Source organism: Ammodytes marinus (assembly GCF_949987685.1).
Source record: "Ammodytes marinus genome assembly, chromosome: 4".
NCBI lineage: Eukaryota > Metazoa > Chordata > Actinopteri > Uranoscopiformes > Ammodytidae > Ammodytes > Ammodytes marinus.
The window spans coordinates 18,679,892-18,700,383 of record NC_137233.1 but is presented as its reverse complement, the minus strand read 5'-3'; the positions used below and the strand labels follow the sequence as shown (position 1 = coordinate 18,700,383).

The 20,492-nt window shown below is 39.3% G+C and overlaps 1 protein-coding gene across 1 annotated transcript in view; it reads right to left on the bottom strand.

Annotated features, from left to right (window-relative positions):
* col7a1 (collagen, type VII, alpha 1) overlaps positions 1–6,920 on the bottom strand; it is a gene marked incomplete at its 3' end in the record, with an annotated part of 60,317 nt that extends 53,397 nt beyond the window's left edge. Inside the window, exons 1-3 of the mRNA XM_080026571.1 lie at positions 6,658–6,920; positions 407–479; positions 102–282 (exon numbers count right to left, since the gene is read on the bottom strand). Of these exons, the coding sequence (XP_079882697.1) occupies positions 102–282; positions 407–479; positions 6,658–6,693 (290 nt within the window). The 5' untranslated portion in view covers positions 6,694–6,920. The remainder of the gene's footprint in view (positions 1–101; positions 283–406; positions 480–6,657) is intronic.
* Between the last annotated feature and the right edge of the window lie 13,572 nt (positions 6,921–20,492).

The following is a 20,492-nucleotide window of genomic DNA, read 5'->3' as shown; positions in this document are numbered from 1 at the left end:
AGAAATGGTGCATTAATACAGTACATCACTTATGCACCTGCAGCTTTGTTGTTGTATGCACGGAAAAAAGATATAACATAGATATAAATCCTGTTAGTCACCTGGAGGTGTCGCTGTACTGTATTGCCCCGAACCGTATCCCCGTCTCACTGACAGAGCCGGCAAAGGGCTTGACGATTCCAGCCATGAAGCCCTTCACCTGCAGGAAGTTAACTCGGCCAATACTGGAAGAGCCATCGACCAGGAAAACAATATCTGCTGCTTGCACATTATTACACCTGCCTGCAAATACAGGTAAAGGAAAACACGTGTGAGCACATAAGGAGCTCATCAACTGACAGACAAACACATGAGAAGAGCTCTGGGATATGATGTAATACGTGCGAGAAGAACAGTGAGTTATTACCCTGAGCTTCAGCCTGTTTCATGGAGGACAGAAGGACAAGCCCAGTAAAAAGCCAGCTCCACATCTTCACAACCTGGGGAAAAAAAGAGCAAGATTTTTGCAATGTTTGGAAACAATTCAAACTCTGTTGGGACAGTCAAATACAACATGTTGATAACATGCTGCTTTCTGTTAATAGTGACACCATCCTTTAAAGGTGGAGTCAGTGATTCTGGAGAATGCCTGTTGTCAAAAGCAGTGAATATCTCCTCACGATCGGCTACCTGTCTGTAGTGTGTGGCCACTGAAAGAAAATATGGTGTTAATAAACAGCCTAGGCACTGTAAACTGGTATGTAAACAAAGGGAACGCATGTAGGGCCCACTGTAGATAGCAAAGTACATGTTTACAGAGCCTAGGCTGTGTATAAACACTGGCCTTTTTTTTCAGCACACACACACAGTGCGGAAAGGTAACGGATCGTAAGGAGATATTCACTGATTTTGACCAAAACTGATGTTGACATCAAGTGCTCTCCACCTTCAACTGGTAATCAAAAAGAACAAAAAAAAAACATTTTCACTATACATGTTTGCAGACTTTGAAGGATCTTATTTTTTTTTGCTCCTCCTTTCCTTGCGTCTCCAGGTTACATAAATCCCTCAGTTGTAACCATCTCTGTTTTGCCATCCCTCAGCTATACTTACTACTCATCCCCATTGAGATCCTTGTCTCTGCTTGTCGACTCATCTTTACACTTTCCTGTTCAGCTGCATCACATTAGTCATTTGATGTTAATCAGCCTGGTTATCTGTCGGATTGTATATGTTGCCTCTAAGTTGTAGCTTAGTGTTCCTGCGCTTACTTGTTCTGACCAACCAAGCATCTTTGATATCCTGACTGACACGCCTCATCCCTTTGAACATGATTTCTTGTTCTAAATGTTATTTGAGGTCAATATCATAAAAGCCAAGCTTCACAAGTCTGTTTAAGCTCACGTAGAATAATCAACAAAACTAATAATGCAGAAAAAATTATTATAAAATTATTATTATAAGTCATTAGCATGTAGCTGAAACAACATTCCCATAACTGAGTGCTCTACTTGAGTGTACTACATGCCATGGTCAACACATCTATTGCTTGTGCTGGTGTTATTCCCTTCATGTGCGCCCTATAACATTGTAGTCATAAAGTGTGTCATGTATATATATATATATATATATATATATATATATATATATATATATATATATATATATATATATATAATGTTGTCCACATGTGCACAACATTGAAAAACAGTATTGTGGCATTTGCCATACAAAGTTACTTTCCCATTCTCACCAGGGAACATTTTTATCATACATATAAACCAATATCATGAAAACTCTGTAAGTACTACAATCGGATGCTGGACCTATATGGTACATAATAATAACTGAAGAAAGTTCAACCCAGCAAGCATCACATATCACAATTCAACATCGAACCTTTCTTCTAATTCTGAGTCCACTCAGTTTCTGTCCCTCCTGTCCTGACACTAATTAAAGCATATTTCAAACACGTTGGGTAAAGGCTTGAATATTATTTATTTATGTTTGACTAGACATTACAGGTAGATTAGTGTGTTTCCCCCTTCAACTCTCTCGAGCTGTATTGTCCTTGTGATGATTTGATCGTGCTGCCTTACAAAAAATCCCAAATTTGAAATAATGCACAAACTATCTCTTAATTTTAGTTTTTTCTTTTGAACATTTATGCACATGTCCTGTCAGAACATCTTATTTTGAATATAATGAGTAAAAAATAACATGATCATTCTCATAATAATCTAGCCCTGTGGCTTATTCTGTAGACTTTAAACTTGTTCACTTTGAAATAGTGGAAAGTAGATTAGTTATTTTTCCTCCCTGCGTTGTTTCTAAATAGATGTCCAACATTTGTTCTCAATAACTGGGGTCCGGGAGTTAATAAACCAGCAACCTCCCTGTGGCAAAACCAGAAATAAAGCCTTTACATTGGCTGAAAAGAAGAGAAGACATGATTAGGAAAATAGCCACTATGCCTCAATAACCTCAGTGCATGTTGATCTAACACAACTGACATCACAATTGAGATATTTAGCAGCCAACAATAGCAGACTCATGTTTGTTGAAGATAAACTATTTATGAATCTGCCCTCAAACTGATGTTGAAAGCAGTCTTAAAATGCCACACATTAGAACAGAAAAACAGAGACCTCTGGTTAAATAGGCCTCTTTTAAGGAGGGAAGATGATCCAAACACTATCCCTCTAACAGCCACAAAAACTTTACTACCATAATCAACTGCAACTCACACATTTTTGTCTGTCTTTGGTTACTGCGTGTCTGGTTGTCAGATGCCGGAACCTCTATGGACAATATGTACCCTTTAAAAAAAAAGAAAGAAACAGATCTCTGCTCTTTTAGACACAAGAGTGCAGGACTTTCCCATCGTAGATTTGTTTATTTATTGCCTGCCAGCCTTACACATCAGTGTCACCAACCACTGCTCACATGCTATGAACTGAACTATCACTCTTGGCTGATTTCAGTGAGAGCTTTTATCTGGTAAGAGAAATCCATTATAAATGGGAAGCGCTTGATTCCATGACAACCTCTATTCACGTTCACCTATTTACAGGAGGTGATGTGCGACACAGTGGCTATTGCAAATGGCTGACAGATGTTGAGCCAATGAAGAAAACCTCTGATCTACTCTGTAGAGCAACGCGAGCTAAAGTAAACATTGGGGGCAGAACCATGAGAAACCACTTAAGTTGATGAAACCAAATGTGTAACGGAGAGCAGCATGACAAGGGGCAGACAAAAGTGATTTTCTGTTATGGAATGCAAAGAACATTAACATCATCTGGCATTGGGTCGTTTTCATTGCTTGGCATTAGTTGGATCACTGACCCAAACCAGACTTACTGTCAGTGTGCCTCCGTCAGAACTAGGCCACATGAAAGGCAGATGCATTCGATTCATGCTTACAGGCACTTGATAACAAAGCAGACAGGAAACTACATGAAGGGGCTCCCACTGTGTTGTTGTTGTTACTTTGCGTACTGAGGTTGTTGCATCTATTATGGCTATTACAATAGCTATACAAGCTCCCACTCACTAACCAACCTTCCTGTAGATTAACTAGATCTGTTGTCCTTTTGAATGATGGTTAAACATTTTTGGAAGTAGGATTACTCGCTTCCTAGCTAAGAATCAGATGATAAAAATGAATACCACTCTCTCTTAATATAAGGCAGCAGTCATCAGCCTGTTATCTTAGTTTAGCATAGGTGGATTTCATTACTTTAGAGCTTAAATGCTAAGCTAAGCTAAGCGAATCAGCATATTTCCTAAAATGTAAAACTGTAAGATGCAAAAGCCCACACACCCAACCCAGTTGTTTTGCTAAACATGAAGTCACATAAAGCTTAATATGTTCCAAATGTAATGGCCCTTTCCCATGTTGAGAATCAAAGCACTTATTTAAATACTTCTTCACCTATAAAATGAAATGATGTGCAATTAGCTCCTGACGAACCGCATACGCTCGCTCAGAAGCTCATGTTGATTTTCTTCCTCCCTGTATGGACTGTAATTTTGTTTTGTTTTGTTCCTGGGTTCATTATGTAAGCCAGGTGTTGAGACCACAGTCTAGTCCTATTCTGAGCAGTTATATCCTGGCCAACAGGTCATAATTGAATGCATTAAATATCCGAGGGCCATTAAAAACACCAGCTGACAACTGAAAGAAGTGGCAGTACACGTCAGAAAAAAACGATTTCTCCTCCTTTCTTCAACTTCCTGCCACTCACACAACACAACCACTAAACCATAGTCTATTTTCAGGCCCTATACCCTAATCTGTGTGCACATACAATCCATCTGTATATTCTATATCTATATTTATTTATTCATTAGGTTTTACTTTATGTATTGTCTCTGTACTTGATGCAATGTCTGTCTGTACCTTTATGTTGTACTGTTGTTGTCTAACCAGCTCTCTCTTGAGAATAAGACCTCATGTCTCAATGAGATTACCTGTAATAATAAAGGTTAAATAAAAAACATAATTATCAAATCATAATTGCAATAACTCACACTGGTTGGATTGCATGCCAATTGTGGGAGTGGCACACTTCCTCTTATAAACGTTCTTACTGTTATAGTAACATGTGCATTTGGCCTTTATGGAGTACATTCCTAGGGTGATGGGTGGCCCCCACACCTGGAATTTAAAGGGGATGAAGTAACTGGGTCTTGGATATGGGCACGCCCACAATACACTACCTGGCAATTAAACTTGACATATGTACAAGTTGAAAAGGTCAATTACACAGTATGTATGTGCTGCACAGAGCTATCCTCAACATAAATCAAGTGAGGGGTAACCATAGAGGAAGAAAACTGGATGCATCAGCAGAGACAGGAGATGAAAATGATTTTTCCGGGACAAGAAAAATAAGAGAATAGGACTCAACCCTTGTTTCTGGTGGGAGCTGTTGAGAGGCTGGGCTGTGCTTTCTGAAAGTTCAGCTCAGGCAAGATCACAGGGTTGTGGGTTAATAGAGATGCCATTCTCCCAGGGGGGCTACGGCCCACTGGCCACTGCAATGTGACAGAGTGCAGGATTGTGTAAGAGCCAGGCTGCCCTCAACATAACATCAGTCCATGGACAGAGAGTGACACAAATGGACAGGGGGATGGAGGGGTCACGGGGGGGGGGGGGGGGGGGTCACACTAAATTATCAAAGTCTCTGGCAAATTTGCTCAGACAGCAGGATGTTGTGTACTTGATAGGCCACAGGCTGCTTGTAGTAAGAACAGAAGAGTCATGTCTGGGTGTCATGTACAGTTAAGAATGATCCTGTCACCTTTGACCTGTACCCTCTGGTCACGTTCAGTATATCTCATGTCCACCAATAGTACATGAACAGTACTTTTCTGTTTCTTCTTCCAAACTAAACAAAAGTACAGCAGCTTATGGAATGCTTCCTAGTTGGAACAAGCTTCAAAATAAGTATTTCACAAGCTTTGTATTTATATTATTACTAACAAGGCCAGATGGACTAAATCAGGAAAATAAATACACTCATCAATGGGAAATCCTACTCATTTAAAGACATGAATGAATGGAAAACGAAAAAAATAAAAAAGTCAATATCTCCAACAATCCAAATTCTCAAGTACCCACTCAAAATGAAAGCAGAAATACTCCCACGTGAATGCCCATTGTTGGAAAATATCACAAACACATCAAACACTCACAGTTAACCAGCAGCAGCCCTCCCCCTAAGATGACACACTGGGGTTGAGTCCAGAGCAGTCCACTACCAGCGTGGCACGCCAGGAACTTAACCAAGTAAAGCTGCAACAAATGCAGCGGATGAAAAGATGAGAGTGAGCGGGAGGGAGGGAGGGAGAGGTTGAGGAAGCTAGGAAGAGTCTAATCAGTCCTTCTAAAAGTCATTCTGAGTCAGAATAAAGACTTCCATGTCAATCGGGGATTTCTTTGCCAAGCCGCAGACATTCCCTCAGACGTGGAACAATCAAGACACATGGGCAGAGAAGGAAGCGGAGGAGTGAGAGTCTCTTCCTTCATGCAGCATCATGGACTGTAGAAGGAGTAGTGCCCTAACACCACACTAGTTCATCTGAGGTCAACATGAATGTGCACTCCCCTGTTGTTCTGTGTAACCATAATAAGGACTAATGCAGTTGGAAGCATTCGAGAGGGCAAGGCAGTATCATTTCAGCTTTTTGGTTATGAAATCTTTCATTAAAAATTGCTTAGGCTATATTGTTTTATTAGGCTTTTTCAGTCTCATAACTCAGAGGACTCAACCAGCCAGATGTTGATGAACTCTAAGCCTAAGCAATTGAAAGTCTGACGTCATTATTTAAATAACATTAAAAGAAATGTTCTGCTCGGTCTTGTTCGAAGTGAGGGCTTTTGCTGCAGGGGATGTACTGAGGAGGAGACTACCTGTATAACAGTTATCATTAACTAAGCTAAATCAATTTCCATCTATAAGTGTGATAAGCAATCGCAGACATAATATTACGCCTTATCCTGATCCTGTAGCATTGAATGCAGAAATGTAGCCTAAATTGAGCTCGACTCTCAAGTTCATCGGTAGTCCAATACAGGTTACTTCATTTGTAGGATACGTTAGGAATTGTGGGGAGACGGGGGGGATGGCTTCCACATAACCTCATCTTCCCGCCTCTGCCGCACCTTACCTGGGGATGTCTGCTCCGTGCACCGGGCAACAGCATACCGCTCCACACCTTTCCACCTGTGGCATATCCAGCCCTAGAGCTCCGTGCAGCGTCCAGACGCACCGGCGTATTCCACGACCCCGGTGCGGTGTCCAGTGTCACAACTTTAAAAACAAACAAAGAGCAACTCCACAAACAAAGAGCAACTCCACAATCATCCACTGACGCTCAATAACTGAACTCCTGTCGCTGCATCCCCGAGAGAGACTGTCAAGGCTCACGCTTTTTCTAATTCCCGAGGCTGCCTTGCTAAACGTAGGCTGAACACAAGCAGCAGCAGAACAGTCCAGACTTGTTCGGATGCCTTTCTCTCTCTCTCTCTCTCTCTCTCTCTCTCTCTCTCTCTCTCTCTCTCTCCCTCTCTCTCTCCAACCTGATTCACTTTGCCTCTTGTCCCTCCCTGCTCCTGCCTGCAAGCAACCCGTGTAACCAAGTGGAGCTGAAACATTAGCCAAATAATTCCGCTACATCTCCAGGTAAGACAAGGCACCCAAGGTCACGCGATTTCACTTATTGCCTGTAGTAAAGGCTCTATACATTTGAAGCAGGAACTTGAAGGTTGACAATTTAATAAATAAATAAATAAATAAATAAATAAATAAATAAATAAATAAATAAATAAATAAATAAATAAATAAATAAATAAATAAATAACAATTATTATTATTATTATTATTATTATTATTATTATTATTATTATTAGTAGTAGTAGTAGTAGTAGTAGTAGTAGTAGTATTCATATTATTAATAATATTTATGTACCTTGTCTCCTTAATTTCTAGAGTTTATTTGTTAGCCCGAATATGATTTTATTGTGATTATTGATAGGGGTGGAACTCTGTACAAGCCCATTGGGCTTCGTTCCCTCCTTGCACCATTAATTGTTAATGTGTGCTAAATAAATAAACTAAACTAAACTAAACTAAATATTAGCCTTTTTTTATTATTATTATTATTATTATTATTATTATTATTATTATTATTATTATTATTATTATTATTATTATTATTATTATTATTATTATTATTAGCCTTGTATTACTATTATTATTATTATTATTAGTAGTAGTAGTAGTAGTAGTATTTTCCTAAAGTTGGCTACAGTGTTCACTTGTGTTATCTAGCCTACTTGCCTATGTGTAGGTTAATTGAGGACATTTGACTTAGTTCAGAAAATGAAATGCTACAGTAGGATTATTGTTAATTGAAATACTTCACCTTTCTTGACACCTAATTGGTGTCTTTCAATACACACCAATTAGCACTGCAAGCCTTGAACAGCACTTAGGCCTACTCCATAGGCGTTTGTGATCTTGCTACCACCAGGGGCAGGTGCAATGTTGAAATATAATTTAGCTTATATATTCATCAATAAAAAGACTAATTCACTGCTGGACTGATAGTCCAAATGAATAGCTATCCTATTTCATTCCATCAAAACCAGGTGGTTCAGAGATATAAAAACATGCTAACGTTGACCAAACCAAATAGGCCTAATCAAATAAATAGCGTGTTTGCACTTTGAAGGCTTGAAATGTTAGCTTATCTATCTACTGTAAGTCAGAGTGCTGTTCTTTGCTAGAATATCACATAGCTAGCAATTTGTAAAATAGTTTTTATTTGTATATTTTATTAGTGACATTTATTTTCTCCCTTATAGCAGTTGTTTTTATATAACATTTAACATATGGCTCTGTTCTATTAATTACTCCCGAAAAAGCCATGATATTGTGATAGCGAGCCAGCATGCAAAATAGCAGGACCCTCGTTAATTTAATTATCTGTGTTAATTATACTCCATTATTTACTCCTGCTGGTACATGTAAAATGGTATTACATACATACATATAAATACATCACGCAAAATAAAGTGATCATTGGAACAAATTTAGGTCAGAAATGATTGCTTATAGAGGATTTTTACTAAATAGCTGCAGGTTGACCTGGAAAATACAGCAGCACCTGTGGAATTGGGCTTCAACATGGCCTTCTCAAATACAAGGTGTCGGACTCCCTTTTAGCCCTAATCCAGTTCTGTTTGTCAACTGTATTACACTGGGTGGATTTCTTTTTAAATAGTTTATTAAAGACCTACTCCACCGGTGGGAACATGAAGGTGTGTTGAATTCTGAGATCCTATTTAGTATAAATGTGCAAAAAAAATTGAAATTGGTTAATCCTAGCCTGAGAAAAGGCAGAAAGAGTGTTTTATGGTCTCACTGTCTAACCCTACATTTTCCTTACTGTGACATCACAGTAAGGGCTAGGATTAACAGGACAGCTGGGCCAAGGGAAGACTGAGGGAAGACAGAGGGAAGAAAAACCATTCATTATATTATAATAGTGATTTTATATAGAACGCCTGTTCCGTATGGGTGAAGTATTCCTTTTAGGACAATCTGCACATAACTGTAGAGCTATGTAGCCGTGATCTTCTGTCGGCCATCCCTGGTTCTATCCACTGACCCTCGTCATTTCAATTTGCTGAAGGTATCCATAAAGAGACAGACAGGCTGGATGGTTTAGGGCTTGGAAAAAATCTTGCATTCACCTTTTCTTGCAACAGCAGTAAATCTGGTGGCTTTCAACTGCAATGGGTTCCAGTACAGTGTGGGAAGATCCTTACCTATGAACATGTGTCGATGTGTGCAGTTACAGTGGGATACCAGCCAAATTGATTGTTTATCAAAAGGTACCAAGATATGTGGCAAATATTTTATTAACACTCCTACATATTTAAAAGTGTTTGCCCAGATCACAGAAAGACATTATCCCATCAGCCCCAAATCAAGTCAGAATGCTTCTTCTTCTTCTTCTCCCAGTATGGCTATTATTAGCACCTTAGGTTTCAAAAGCACACAAAGGGCTAAGACTATTGTCTGATCTGAAGTTACAAGTATTTTAAGCTCCACCTTTGATTTACTTAAATATTGATAAATATCACATTATAACTGCCAAACATGGGCATGCTGAAGATGCTATCACGTCTGTAAATTTGGTAACACTTTACAATAAGGTTACATTAATTAACTGTTAGTTAATGCTATTAATGGTTAGTTTATGCCTATTAAGCATTAAGTAAGTGTTAATGCTTCGTTATTAACGGTTAGTTAATGTTTCGTTAAATAATGCTTAGTTAAGCATTACAGTTAGTTAATGATTAGTTTATGTTTATTTAGCATTTATTAACAGTTAGCTTATGCTTAGCAATGCTTGTTAAGCCTTAATTAAGCATTAACTATCAGTTAATTAATGTACCCTTATTGTAAAGTGTTACTTTAAATTCTTAGGAACATCTATTGTTCATAACATAGATATTGTCATATATAAGAATGAATAGCCCAATAAAGTCAGTCAACAGACACTCCTTGAGCCTGTTATCTTCTTGCCAAAAGCTGCCCCTCAAGGGCGCAACCCCTATAATGTACATCAACACAAATTAGACTCCTTTACAGACAAGCTTCCCGCTGTTTGCTCTAATTCATTTGACAGCCATTGTTACCATGGCAGCACCTGGACAACAAGTTTCTACTCATCAGATTCATGCTATTTCCGCCTAAATTAGCCTATAGTCTACAGTATATCATATCCTCCATTCTTATTTTATGCTTTTTTTTTATAGGTAAAGCATGTTATACTGGTCATCATAATGCACTTGAATAATAGACTGTGGTGTTTAAGCCTAAAATGGTAAATGGTAAATGGTAAATGGACTTGTATAGCGCTATATCTCCGTTTATCACAGACTCAAAGCGCTTTACATTGTTTTTTGTACACATTCACCCAGTCACACACACATTCATACACCGATAGCAGCAGCTACCACGCAGGGTAGGTTTAGCACTAGGGTGCTAAGCTAACTAAGCTAACTATCGGGAGCAATTTGGGGTTCAGTGTCTTGCCCAGGGACACTTCGACATGTGGCGGGGAGACGGGGGATCGAACCTCCGACCCTGCACACCAGAGGCGAACGCCCTACCCACTTCGCCACTGCCGCCCCAACCTACAGTGTGTAGTATATTGTTGTATATTCTGTATGTTCTTTTACACTATGACTGATTTTATTGTTTTGTGCAAGGAGGTATTTTTGATGTAGCCCTGGCTTTGATTTTGATACAGACTGTTTTCTGAACTCCTTCCAAGCCCCTCTAGCACTGGAGATACATTGTCACAACTTTCTCAGGACATTATTCGTAAAAAATCTATCAGACAGCTTCAGCTAATTCAGAACGCTGCTGCTCGAGTCCTCACTAGGACCAAAAAAGTGGATGACATTACCCCAGTTCTGAGGTCTTTACACTGGCTCCCTGTCACTCAAAGAATTGATTTCAAAATACTGATGTTGGTTTATAAAGCACTAAATGGTTTAGCGCCAAAATACATTACTGATCTGCTGATACGTTATGAACCGTCCAGAGCCCTTAGGTCGTCTGGGACAGGTTTACTTACAGTCCCAAGAGTTAGGACTAAACGAGGAGAAGCAGCTTTTAGTTTTTATGCACCAAATATCTGGAACAAACTCCCAGAAAACTTGAGGTCTGCTGCAACCCTCAGTTCTTTTAAATCGAGTCTGAAGACTTTTCTGTTTCCATTTTAACCTGTACTTTTTATTTAATTTAAATGTTTTACTTCTTTTCATTCGATTTTAAATGTCTTCTAATGTGTTTTATGTATTTTAATCTTGCCCCTGTAAAGCACTTTGAGTGGCCTTGTGTTTGAATTGTGCTATATAAATAAACTTGCCTTGCCTTGCCTTACACAAGACTCTTTTTCAGGTGATTGGAATAATGTGCAAATTCCTTCCTTCCGGTATGTCTTCATGTTCTCCATGTGAGCGTACTCTTACCAATGCTATTGTATGTAATGTTTGTCCGGGTTGGAAATGACATGATGTGTGGTACATTTTTGTCAATCATGCATGTTTCATCACATTTTCTTTTTTTTTAGGATAAACCTTGACAACACACATGCTGTTCAGATGCATGGTGTATTTATTTGCATCCATTGCTTCTGTGCCACTAAGAAAAATATCAGTTTCTTTTGTTCTTTCAAAAAGAGAGAAGAGGCAGGCAGGCAAGCAAGCGAAAACATTTTTTGTGTGAGGCAGATGTGTTGTGCAGCTAGGAACTTCTGAATCAGCCAACAGAACGCGCTGCCCCTAAACATGTTGCAGTAATAAAAACACATTCCAGCACCATGTATGTTCTCCTGACACCGCTTTTTAGTCTGCGTTGGTTAGGGACAATAGAGAAAAAGATGACTTGGGTTTGAATCTGCTTCAATTTGCACTTTGCGCATAGTTCGCCTCATTCTAATTTTGTCCTTCACAGTGTCATGTGACATCCCCCTCATAATCATAACCAGGCTACAACACTAAACTGCCTCAAAGTTAGGAACGACGAGTTTGTGCTGGTGGGATTTTTCTCTTAGATTCCCAGGCCAGCTGGAATCTCTTGGCCAGTGCTTTACCACTGATGTGCCTTTGAGCAAGGCATTTACTCTACCCAACTGTTTTGATGGATGTATTCTGGTAGCCACTTGCTGTAGACTGTGGTTACAGGGATATTCTCACAGATGTCATTCTACTTAATTAATAAGGAACTTATTATGTGAAGTCTTTCGTTTCTCATGCAAGGGTTTAATCTGGAGGTATACCAGGTATATGAAAGAAGATGTAAAAGTTGGCATGTGATTGTTGTAATATGTGCAGATGAACTCCCAGTAGCAAGCTCCTGTCAATCAACAGGTGGGAACATGTATTTATTTTTAGACTGAACAGGTGGCAGTTGGGTACAAAGGTAATCATTTTTCTTGTACATTTGTCAGACTCTGTAAAGCTGTTATAACGGTCACTCAGTAAAGTTAATAACTTCCTCATTCTCCCTTTTGATTTGATTTCAAAATAAAACTCCTTCCTTACTTTAAAAAAGGAGTTTTTCTTTTCTTAACATTTAATCGGAATTTGTTTTTCAGACACAATGGTGAAATAATAATTGATCACATTTCACTCGTTATTAGAGTTCTGTTGTTTCCAGATGGAGAGAGGAATGCAAAGAGACTGAATGATGACATGCGATGTTTGTCTTCTGTGCTTTCTTTTGCGAATGACACTGTGAGTGTGGATTTGGTGTCTTGAGTGCAGCCTGTTGACAACGGTCAAATCCGCTTACGTTTGTGTTGACTGAAGCAGAGAGTGTGTTTGCTGAGAGTTATCCAAAAGAAAATTTTGGTGCTGACCCTGGCTGTGTTTCCGCCGGAGGCACATTGAGGGGATGCTTACCTCATCAAAAGGCAGGAATTCATGGGTGCTCACCTGGTTCTTTCAGGCAGAGTTGTATAAGTGTAGAGAGGCGGATGAACAACGAGGCTCTCTTATTGATCCTCAATCGCCTGCAGCTTTCTTTCCAAATACCACCTGTCCATGTGACAAATAGCCCAGTGACCAGCTGTCATACCTCTAATACAGAAACTGGTTAATTAAGATACGGGTAAGGAAAAGTATAACTTAAACAGGAAAATGGGTATGACAGAGTGGTTTGGGGATACATTTCTCATTTTACAAATTGAAAGGTTTGCACAATAGTCGAAGGAAATTAATGAGGTCCCAAAAAATGTTAATGTTTGCTTTTCTTTGGAGTGTAAGTGTGGATAGCTAATTACAAAACGAAAATGTAGGCCTGATGGTGGAGCCAAAAGAGAGATCATGGCGTGAACAGAATCCATCGGTGAGTGTCCACAAATTGGCCATCATACTTTATGTGGCTAGTTTAGATTGGATATGTAAATACACTGTTAATTATGTTTTGAAAAAAGGTTAGGAATTGTCTCTGGAGTTAGTTAGTTTGGTGTTCATTTTAGAAATAGAGTCCAGTAGACCTGGTCCAGGCTTTAGGTAAGTCTACGGTCAGGACCAGTTGCAAACAAACAAGATGCATCAAATGAATATGTGAGCTTAAGAGATGCTGGTGGATGGATTGTGTTACCTAGTTTGGAAAGAACCAGGCTTTTAAGTGTTCCGTCTTTATGCTAATGTATAAGTGAAGCTTATGCATGCTTTTAAAAGATCTAATTTAATTATTGCAGAATGATTTATAGTAAAATTTGATAAGAAACCACAGTGACAACATATCACAGAAAGAGATTCTTCTCTGCTCTGTGGCTATGGCCAGAATATGATTTTAGCACGGCTACATATTTGCACACACCCAGTACAAATATACATGAAGATACAACACGGCATGTGCTGCTCAGAAACTGCGTGTGACACATTCAAAATTATGATTCATTGATAAGAGTTTAGAAGTAAACTAAATGGAAGCTTCAGATGAAATGTTTTTCTCACACAAAATGAACATATTAAGACATTCCTGAAATTGACAATTGCTTTGCCTCAGTAAAAGTAAGTTGTAGCTCTTGTGAGGTGACTTAATTGCTCTATTCAGCAGGTACTATACTGTATTTAGAAGCAGTATTAAGGTACCCAGTTGAGGTTAAGCCACTGTTGGCATACATGACAGCTTTAAATCAATTACAAAACCTGTGGCTACGAGGACCTTTTAGCGTCTGTTGATCAGAGGGGAACCTTTGGACAAACGCTGTACTGTTTTTATGACATGAAGTGAAATAAAAGAGACCTCAGGATGTACCGCGATGAGGTAATGTACTGTATGTGACTATTTAAGATTAGGGATGTTCATGGTCTGCCGTAAATTGTTTTGTCAAAGTTCCTAGGCAATCATACCTGAGCAAAGGCATTAATAATCACTATATACAAATAGCGTTGGTTTCGCTGATAGTTTCTTCTGCTGTTACAGGTCATTCATTATCATCAGAGGAAAAATGAGACTGTTTCATGAACATTTAAAAGGTCCTCATAGGAGGTCTCAAGAGACATAGTTTCACAACTTCAAGTTTAGTCTTGTATAAAATTTGGAATCCAGTTTTTCAAACCATATTATTACGAAAATTGATGCTGTCTTGTCTTCTTTTTAGAAATTAAAAAACTTAACACCTGGATTTAAATCAAACAGATGCGATGCTATGATAGTTGTTGCTACTGTGTGAACACAGGGTCAAATCAAATCATGTTATGCTTTCATACCAACCTTCTCTTTCTTGGCTAACCTCACAGACTAAACTCTAAATTGAGTTTGAAAAATAGGATAAAAATGGTCTTTAAGAACGTCTGTACATGCCAGCTAAGTACAAATAGATACATGTTACGACGAGTTATACCGACCAATCTTTGAGATTGAGTATATTGTCAATCCCTTGTGTGTTGTGACAACTTGTTTTGCTTTTTGGCTGGTCACATCTCCTTCATCAGTGTGTACCCATTGACCTGCGGGTCAGGGCATACAGAACACTGCAGCTGTTAATTCTGAGTTTCTAATGACAGAGTGGCAACATGTCTGAACAAACGCATACAGTATAGACAATGGCACTGTCTGTGATGATTCAGCAGTTTGTCTGGGATTATCATTATCTCGTTTATAGCACTATAGTGTGCATCAAAAGATTTAAAAGCAAAACCTCAAGATTAAACAAACATGAGCATCTCCTTCACATCCTTAATACGAGGAAGAAGAAGGGAAATAACACAGTGGTGCTCACAATTATGCAAATATATATTTGCATAATTGAATTTGAACCTTGTAGAAACAACATACAGTACTTTCCCATTGTAGGTGTGTCCCCACTTTTGCTGGAGTTTTAGCTTGTTAAAGTAACACCACTTTTCCTTACAAGACCTCCCATAACTCTTTATAACAACCGGGTTCTGCGGCTTTAAAGTCAGTGTTGACTTGCAAATAACACAGTGACTGACACTGAGATCTGTGTTGCTTTTAGTGATGTATGTGTGTGTCTGTAGATAACCATCGGCCCTCGACCCTCTTGTAGAGCCACTGTCTATCATATTATGGATTAACTGATCATTTATCCTCACAGTTGACTCCTCCCCATCAACATTATTCCTCCCTCAATGACTTTTATAGCCTCTCAGCATCCTCAACTTAAAACTTTTTGGGATAAAAAGTACACATATTAACTTTTTTGCTGAGAGTGAGATGAAAATATCTATATTCTCTAGTGTCTGTACTGTCAGTTCTACGGTCCCAAATGCTGTTCAGTCGTAGACGGTCATTAAAAATAATGATTTCCATATTATTAAAATGATCATTTGTTATTATTGTATGCATTAGACAGTTAACAGAACATGTGCAAGAACATATCATCATTGTTTCAACATCCATATCCTTCTCCAAAAATAGTTATTTTGACAAAAACATAAAAGCATCTGTACATGTGGCAAACATTTTAGTAGATCAACATTTGACGTAACAAATAGCATGATTTTATTTTTACACCAGTCAGAAACATGAAAGAAATGGATGTTGCTATAGTCGCAGGTAAATATTGAGGTTTGGCTTAAGGGGTGAGTGTAATGACTGGATAATCCCTTCTTTGATCTGCAGACTGATGACTAAGAAAATCCTCGCTCTGCATTGTCTCAAGCAGACATTTCGGTGGCTTCTGACAAACCTATCTCTCTCTCTCTCTCTCTCTCTCTCTCTCTCTCTCACGTTTTAATTTCACTAGAGCCATGGATAAACAAAACAACTCTCTGAGGCCTTCTAGTGTTTCAGGCTGGAAGTACAATTTAATTTTTTTTATTTCATACCGATATTAGATTACATCAACAGTTACCTTCAAAGGCAGCCTGGAGTGTCAGTTGAATCAACTGGTCTTTCAAATGCACACTTTTGAAGGAGACACTGAGTCTGATGTGCGATGCCATTTTCTATTGATGGTACAGGAGAAACCAGAATATGTAGTCATTATATAAGTGTATGATGAATGATGCAATGAATTTGAGTTGTAAGAGGAGCAGCAAGGCCTTTAGGATGGCAGGTTATGTACCGTAGTGTATATCTTATGGTGTATACCAATAATATAACTTTCTAACAGAAGGTAGATAAGTGAAGGTAAACCCATTAGCTTCTTAGTGTGTACATGTGGATATGAGTGTTTTTGCAGTAACTTACATCATCTGAAGGCCTCTAGGCACAGGTAGGCTCTTTTTCTAAGCTGATCATGAGAATACTTCAACAATACACAATAGAAAACATGCATTTCCCGCACAAAACAATCTAAAGTATGGTATACACTTTAGAGCAGTAGAAGTAAAACATATTTAATAAAAACCTAATAGAAGCTTTTTATTGGGATCAATTGTTTCCCATTGTAATCAGCTGTTGCAGTCTCTATGTGGCTTTTTGTGAAGAAATACTGCACCACCAGTAGAGGGAACCACAGGACAACGACAGTTGGCTTCATTTCCAGTCATCGGGTATGATCAGTAAATGTGTAGGAAAGTCTAGAGTTTGTCTTGTTTTTATGAATGTCATAACTGTGGAGTGGAAATCCGATTGTCCTGTTTCTGATTACGGCCAACTTGAAGGCTTGATAACAAACTGAGAGCCCTGCACTGAAAGTACTCTAATAAGAATAGATCCTACGTTTTAAGAACATATAATTAAATTGCATTGTCTCAAGGATCACTTTCAGTATCTTTGAGATCAATTTAACAAAGCCTTGTGTTGATCAAATATGAAAGCCTGTGTTGTTGCTAACTTGGTACTTCTTGTTGAAAACAACAAGAGGCACCAAACAGAATGTCAAGGTGTGGAAAACGTTTGGTTTACTCAGAGGATTAAGATCCTGAAAGCACAATGACAAGCTTTTGTTTTACAACAAGGCGACAGTACAGCCAAGTCTCCCTGACCTTTTGGTTAAAGTAAACCAAAAGAAACAGTGACCTGTCTGATCAGCTGAGGATGAGTGTGTTGATGTGTCCTCATCATTAGGCCAATAACAAATTGTGGTCACTAGTCACAGATCTGAAAGTGATTAACATTGAGTAGTTATAATAATTCTGAATATATAAAAAGCTGCAGCATCCTGTATATGGCTGCACTTTTCCAATTACAGCTTTTAGTGTAAGTTGTTTTTCACCTTTCTTGCTGTTGCCCTGAGTTTCCATCCTCATGTTCAGACATGTCAGTTCGTGACACTGCAAAATGTGCAGCAATAATGGGCAAGCCGCGGATTAAATAGTCCATGTCGCTGCCCATCCCAAAGTTTTTGTGAAATTCAGTCTGGGTTTTTAATGAGTTATTGATGCATCATTATGCTTCATGTTTACAGCGCTCAGGCATACACGTCGTCTGGTAACCAAGCCGCTGCTGTGCTTTTGTCAGTCATACATGTTGTGAGAGCAGATGAATGGACCACCATTTTTCTTACACAGATTCATAATATACACACCCATCGAGATGTGTTCCTTTCATTCCTCTGATAGATGAGTTCTGCAGTAAATAGCACACGATGACGCATGAGGACAAAATAAAAAAGGCTTTGGGGATTCCTCGTAATGGGTGAGAGGTCTTTTCTAGCCTCAAGAGCCTTTTCAATAGACTCCAGCCTGGTCTTTTTTGTACATAATCTCATAGACTTCCCCCCACCAGCCTTTCAGCTCTGTTGGACACACACACACACACACACACACACACACACACACACACACACACACACACACACACACACACACACACGCAAACACACACGCACACACACGCATACAAACACGCGCATACGCACACACACATACGCACACGCACACACACACTACACACACGTGTACACACACACACACTTATGTGCATACACACGCACACACACTCACACATGCACTCAAACTGGCGCACTAGACATTTCAGTGAATGGCTTTCCTCCCCCCAGTGAACTGCAGGGTGGACAAATGTACATAAAGGAGTTGAGTGCTGAGTGATGGGGGACTTATAGCCATGGGTAGAGAGGTCTGTGCACAGACCTCTCTACCCATGGCTATAAGATGTGGTTTATATCCTGGACCCTGAAAACCGGCTGAGGTTAATGATTTATGGATGTGATGGGGAGTTTGAGGGGTTTTGTGGTATCCTGTTACCACGCGCTGAAATAGTGTTTTGTTGTTGTTGTTTTTTTAAGACCTTTGTGTGTAGGGGTGGCCAGTCTTTAAGCTTCATACCTGCATCTTCAAAGTGTGAATGAAACATACAGCATTCTTCCCTAGCTAAATTATAACTTTGCATGTTACTGATTGTCACTGGAAACATTTCCAACCAGTTTTGTCTGATTGTACACTAGAAGACAGGATGTTACTGTAATGCCCATTTTAAACTGTAGGTCTATATAAATTGATGAATGGATAGTGATGCAATTATATTTAACACAAAACATATGTATTGTGCAATTGCCTTTGTTTTGGCTTATACTACCAGGAGTGGCAGAAGGAGTGGCAGAAGCTGGACATGTCAACAATTTATTTATTTTTCACATATACCGTTCGCTACCCATTGCAGCATTCCTGCGCGCTAGCCAACTGGTATTTGTACTCTCTTGATTGCAACATGTGTGTCAAGGTGTCACAACTGACTCAGAGTTGTGGGGGGTGTGTCAGTTTACTGTCACAAGTTCTTGTTAGATAATAATATTACGCTACATGTGATTGGCTTTGAATTTGTGTTTTGTGATATAATGAGTTATAATATGTGAGTTTAGAGTGAAGTTTTATGACTGTATGAGAAAATATGGGAGAATAAAACCCCTAATGATGTATTTCCTTGGAGGGTTCAGTCCTGCTTCTGCAGCTGGCCTCCGTTCCCTCTGCCTTCACATTTAAACTCCTGCCTCCTACCTTTGCTCTGATATTTTACAGTACAGATGAAGGGTCTCAGGCTGCCTCCCTGACATCTGATGACAGAGGACTGGCAGCCTCTGTGTGTAAAGAGGCTTTCCCTCTGGACGCAGTCTGCCTACCTATCTGTGTTTGTCTGATTGACTCATATAACCCTGGCCCTTGGCTGACCACCACACACATCCATATATCACTGTGTGCCTCTTTGTTCATTGCAGTGTGTTTGTGTGTGTGTGTGTGTGTGTGTGTGTGTGTGTGTGTGTGTGTGTGTGTGTGTGTGTGTATTTGTTTATGTGTGTTTTTGTGGCCCACCTGCTGCTCATGTGTATTTGTGTTTTAGCTGTTTGCAGGGAAATCAATAAATCAGTCAGCAAAACCAGTGTTCACACACTCACAACAACAATACATCACGGCTGTGGATGCGCATGTGCAGATCATCCTCACCACACACTTCGACCATCAAGGTGAAGGATTCCGGGAAGAGTCGTTTATAGTGCGTCACAGTTTCAGTGTGTGTGTTTGTACTTGTCCAAGGTGAATTAACAGATCCAGTCATGTTCACATAATCCCAACCTTCCTCTACCGCTCTGTCTGTCCTCTCTGTCCTCTCTTTTCCCTCTGCCTCTCTGCCCATATGCTCTTTGTTTGTGTTGGTTGTTTGATTTAGGCTACTCTTACTGGGAAAACATGCTCCGTTTTCTTGAGTGAGGTTTTGTCACTTTGTCAGAGTTCCTGGCCTGACAGGAACACACACCTTATCATATGTCCAATATTTAAAACAAGCTCAAACACACAATTTTCCCAGTTAACTTTAAAGCGGCTATAATCAGTGTTTATACGATAACAATGGATTATATTGCTACTTGTGCTGTATATGAAATAAGTTGCTTGTAGGGATGAACCCACATAGGCCCTGCAGTTCTGACCTCTTGCAGGCTGTTTTCAGTGAAAAGACTCTAGAACCCAATGAACACTAGCACATTCAAGCAGAGACAAAGTCCAAAACTAGTTATTGAATATAGTGGTCCAGTTAGCAGCT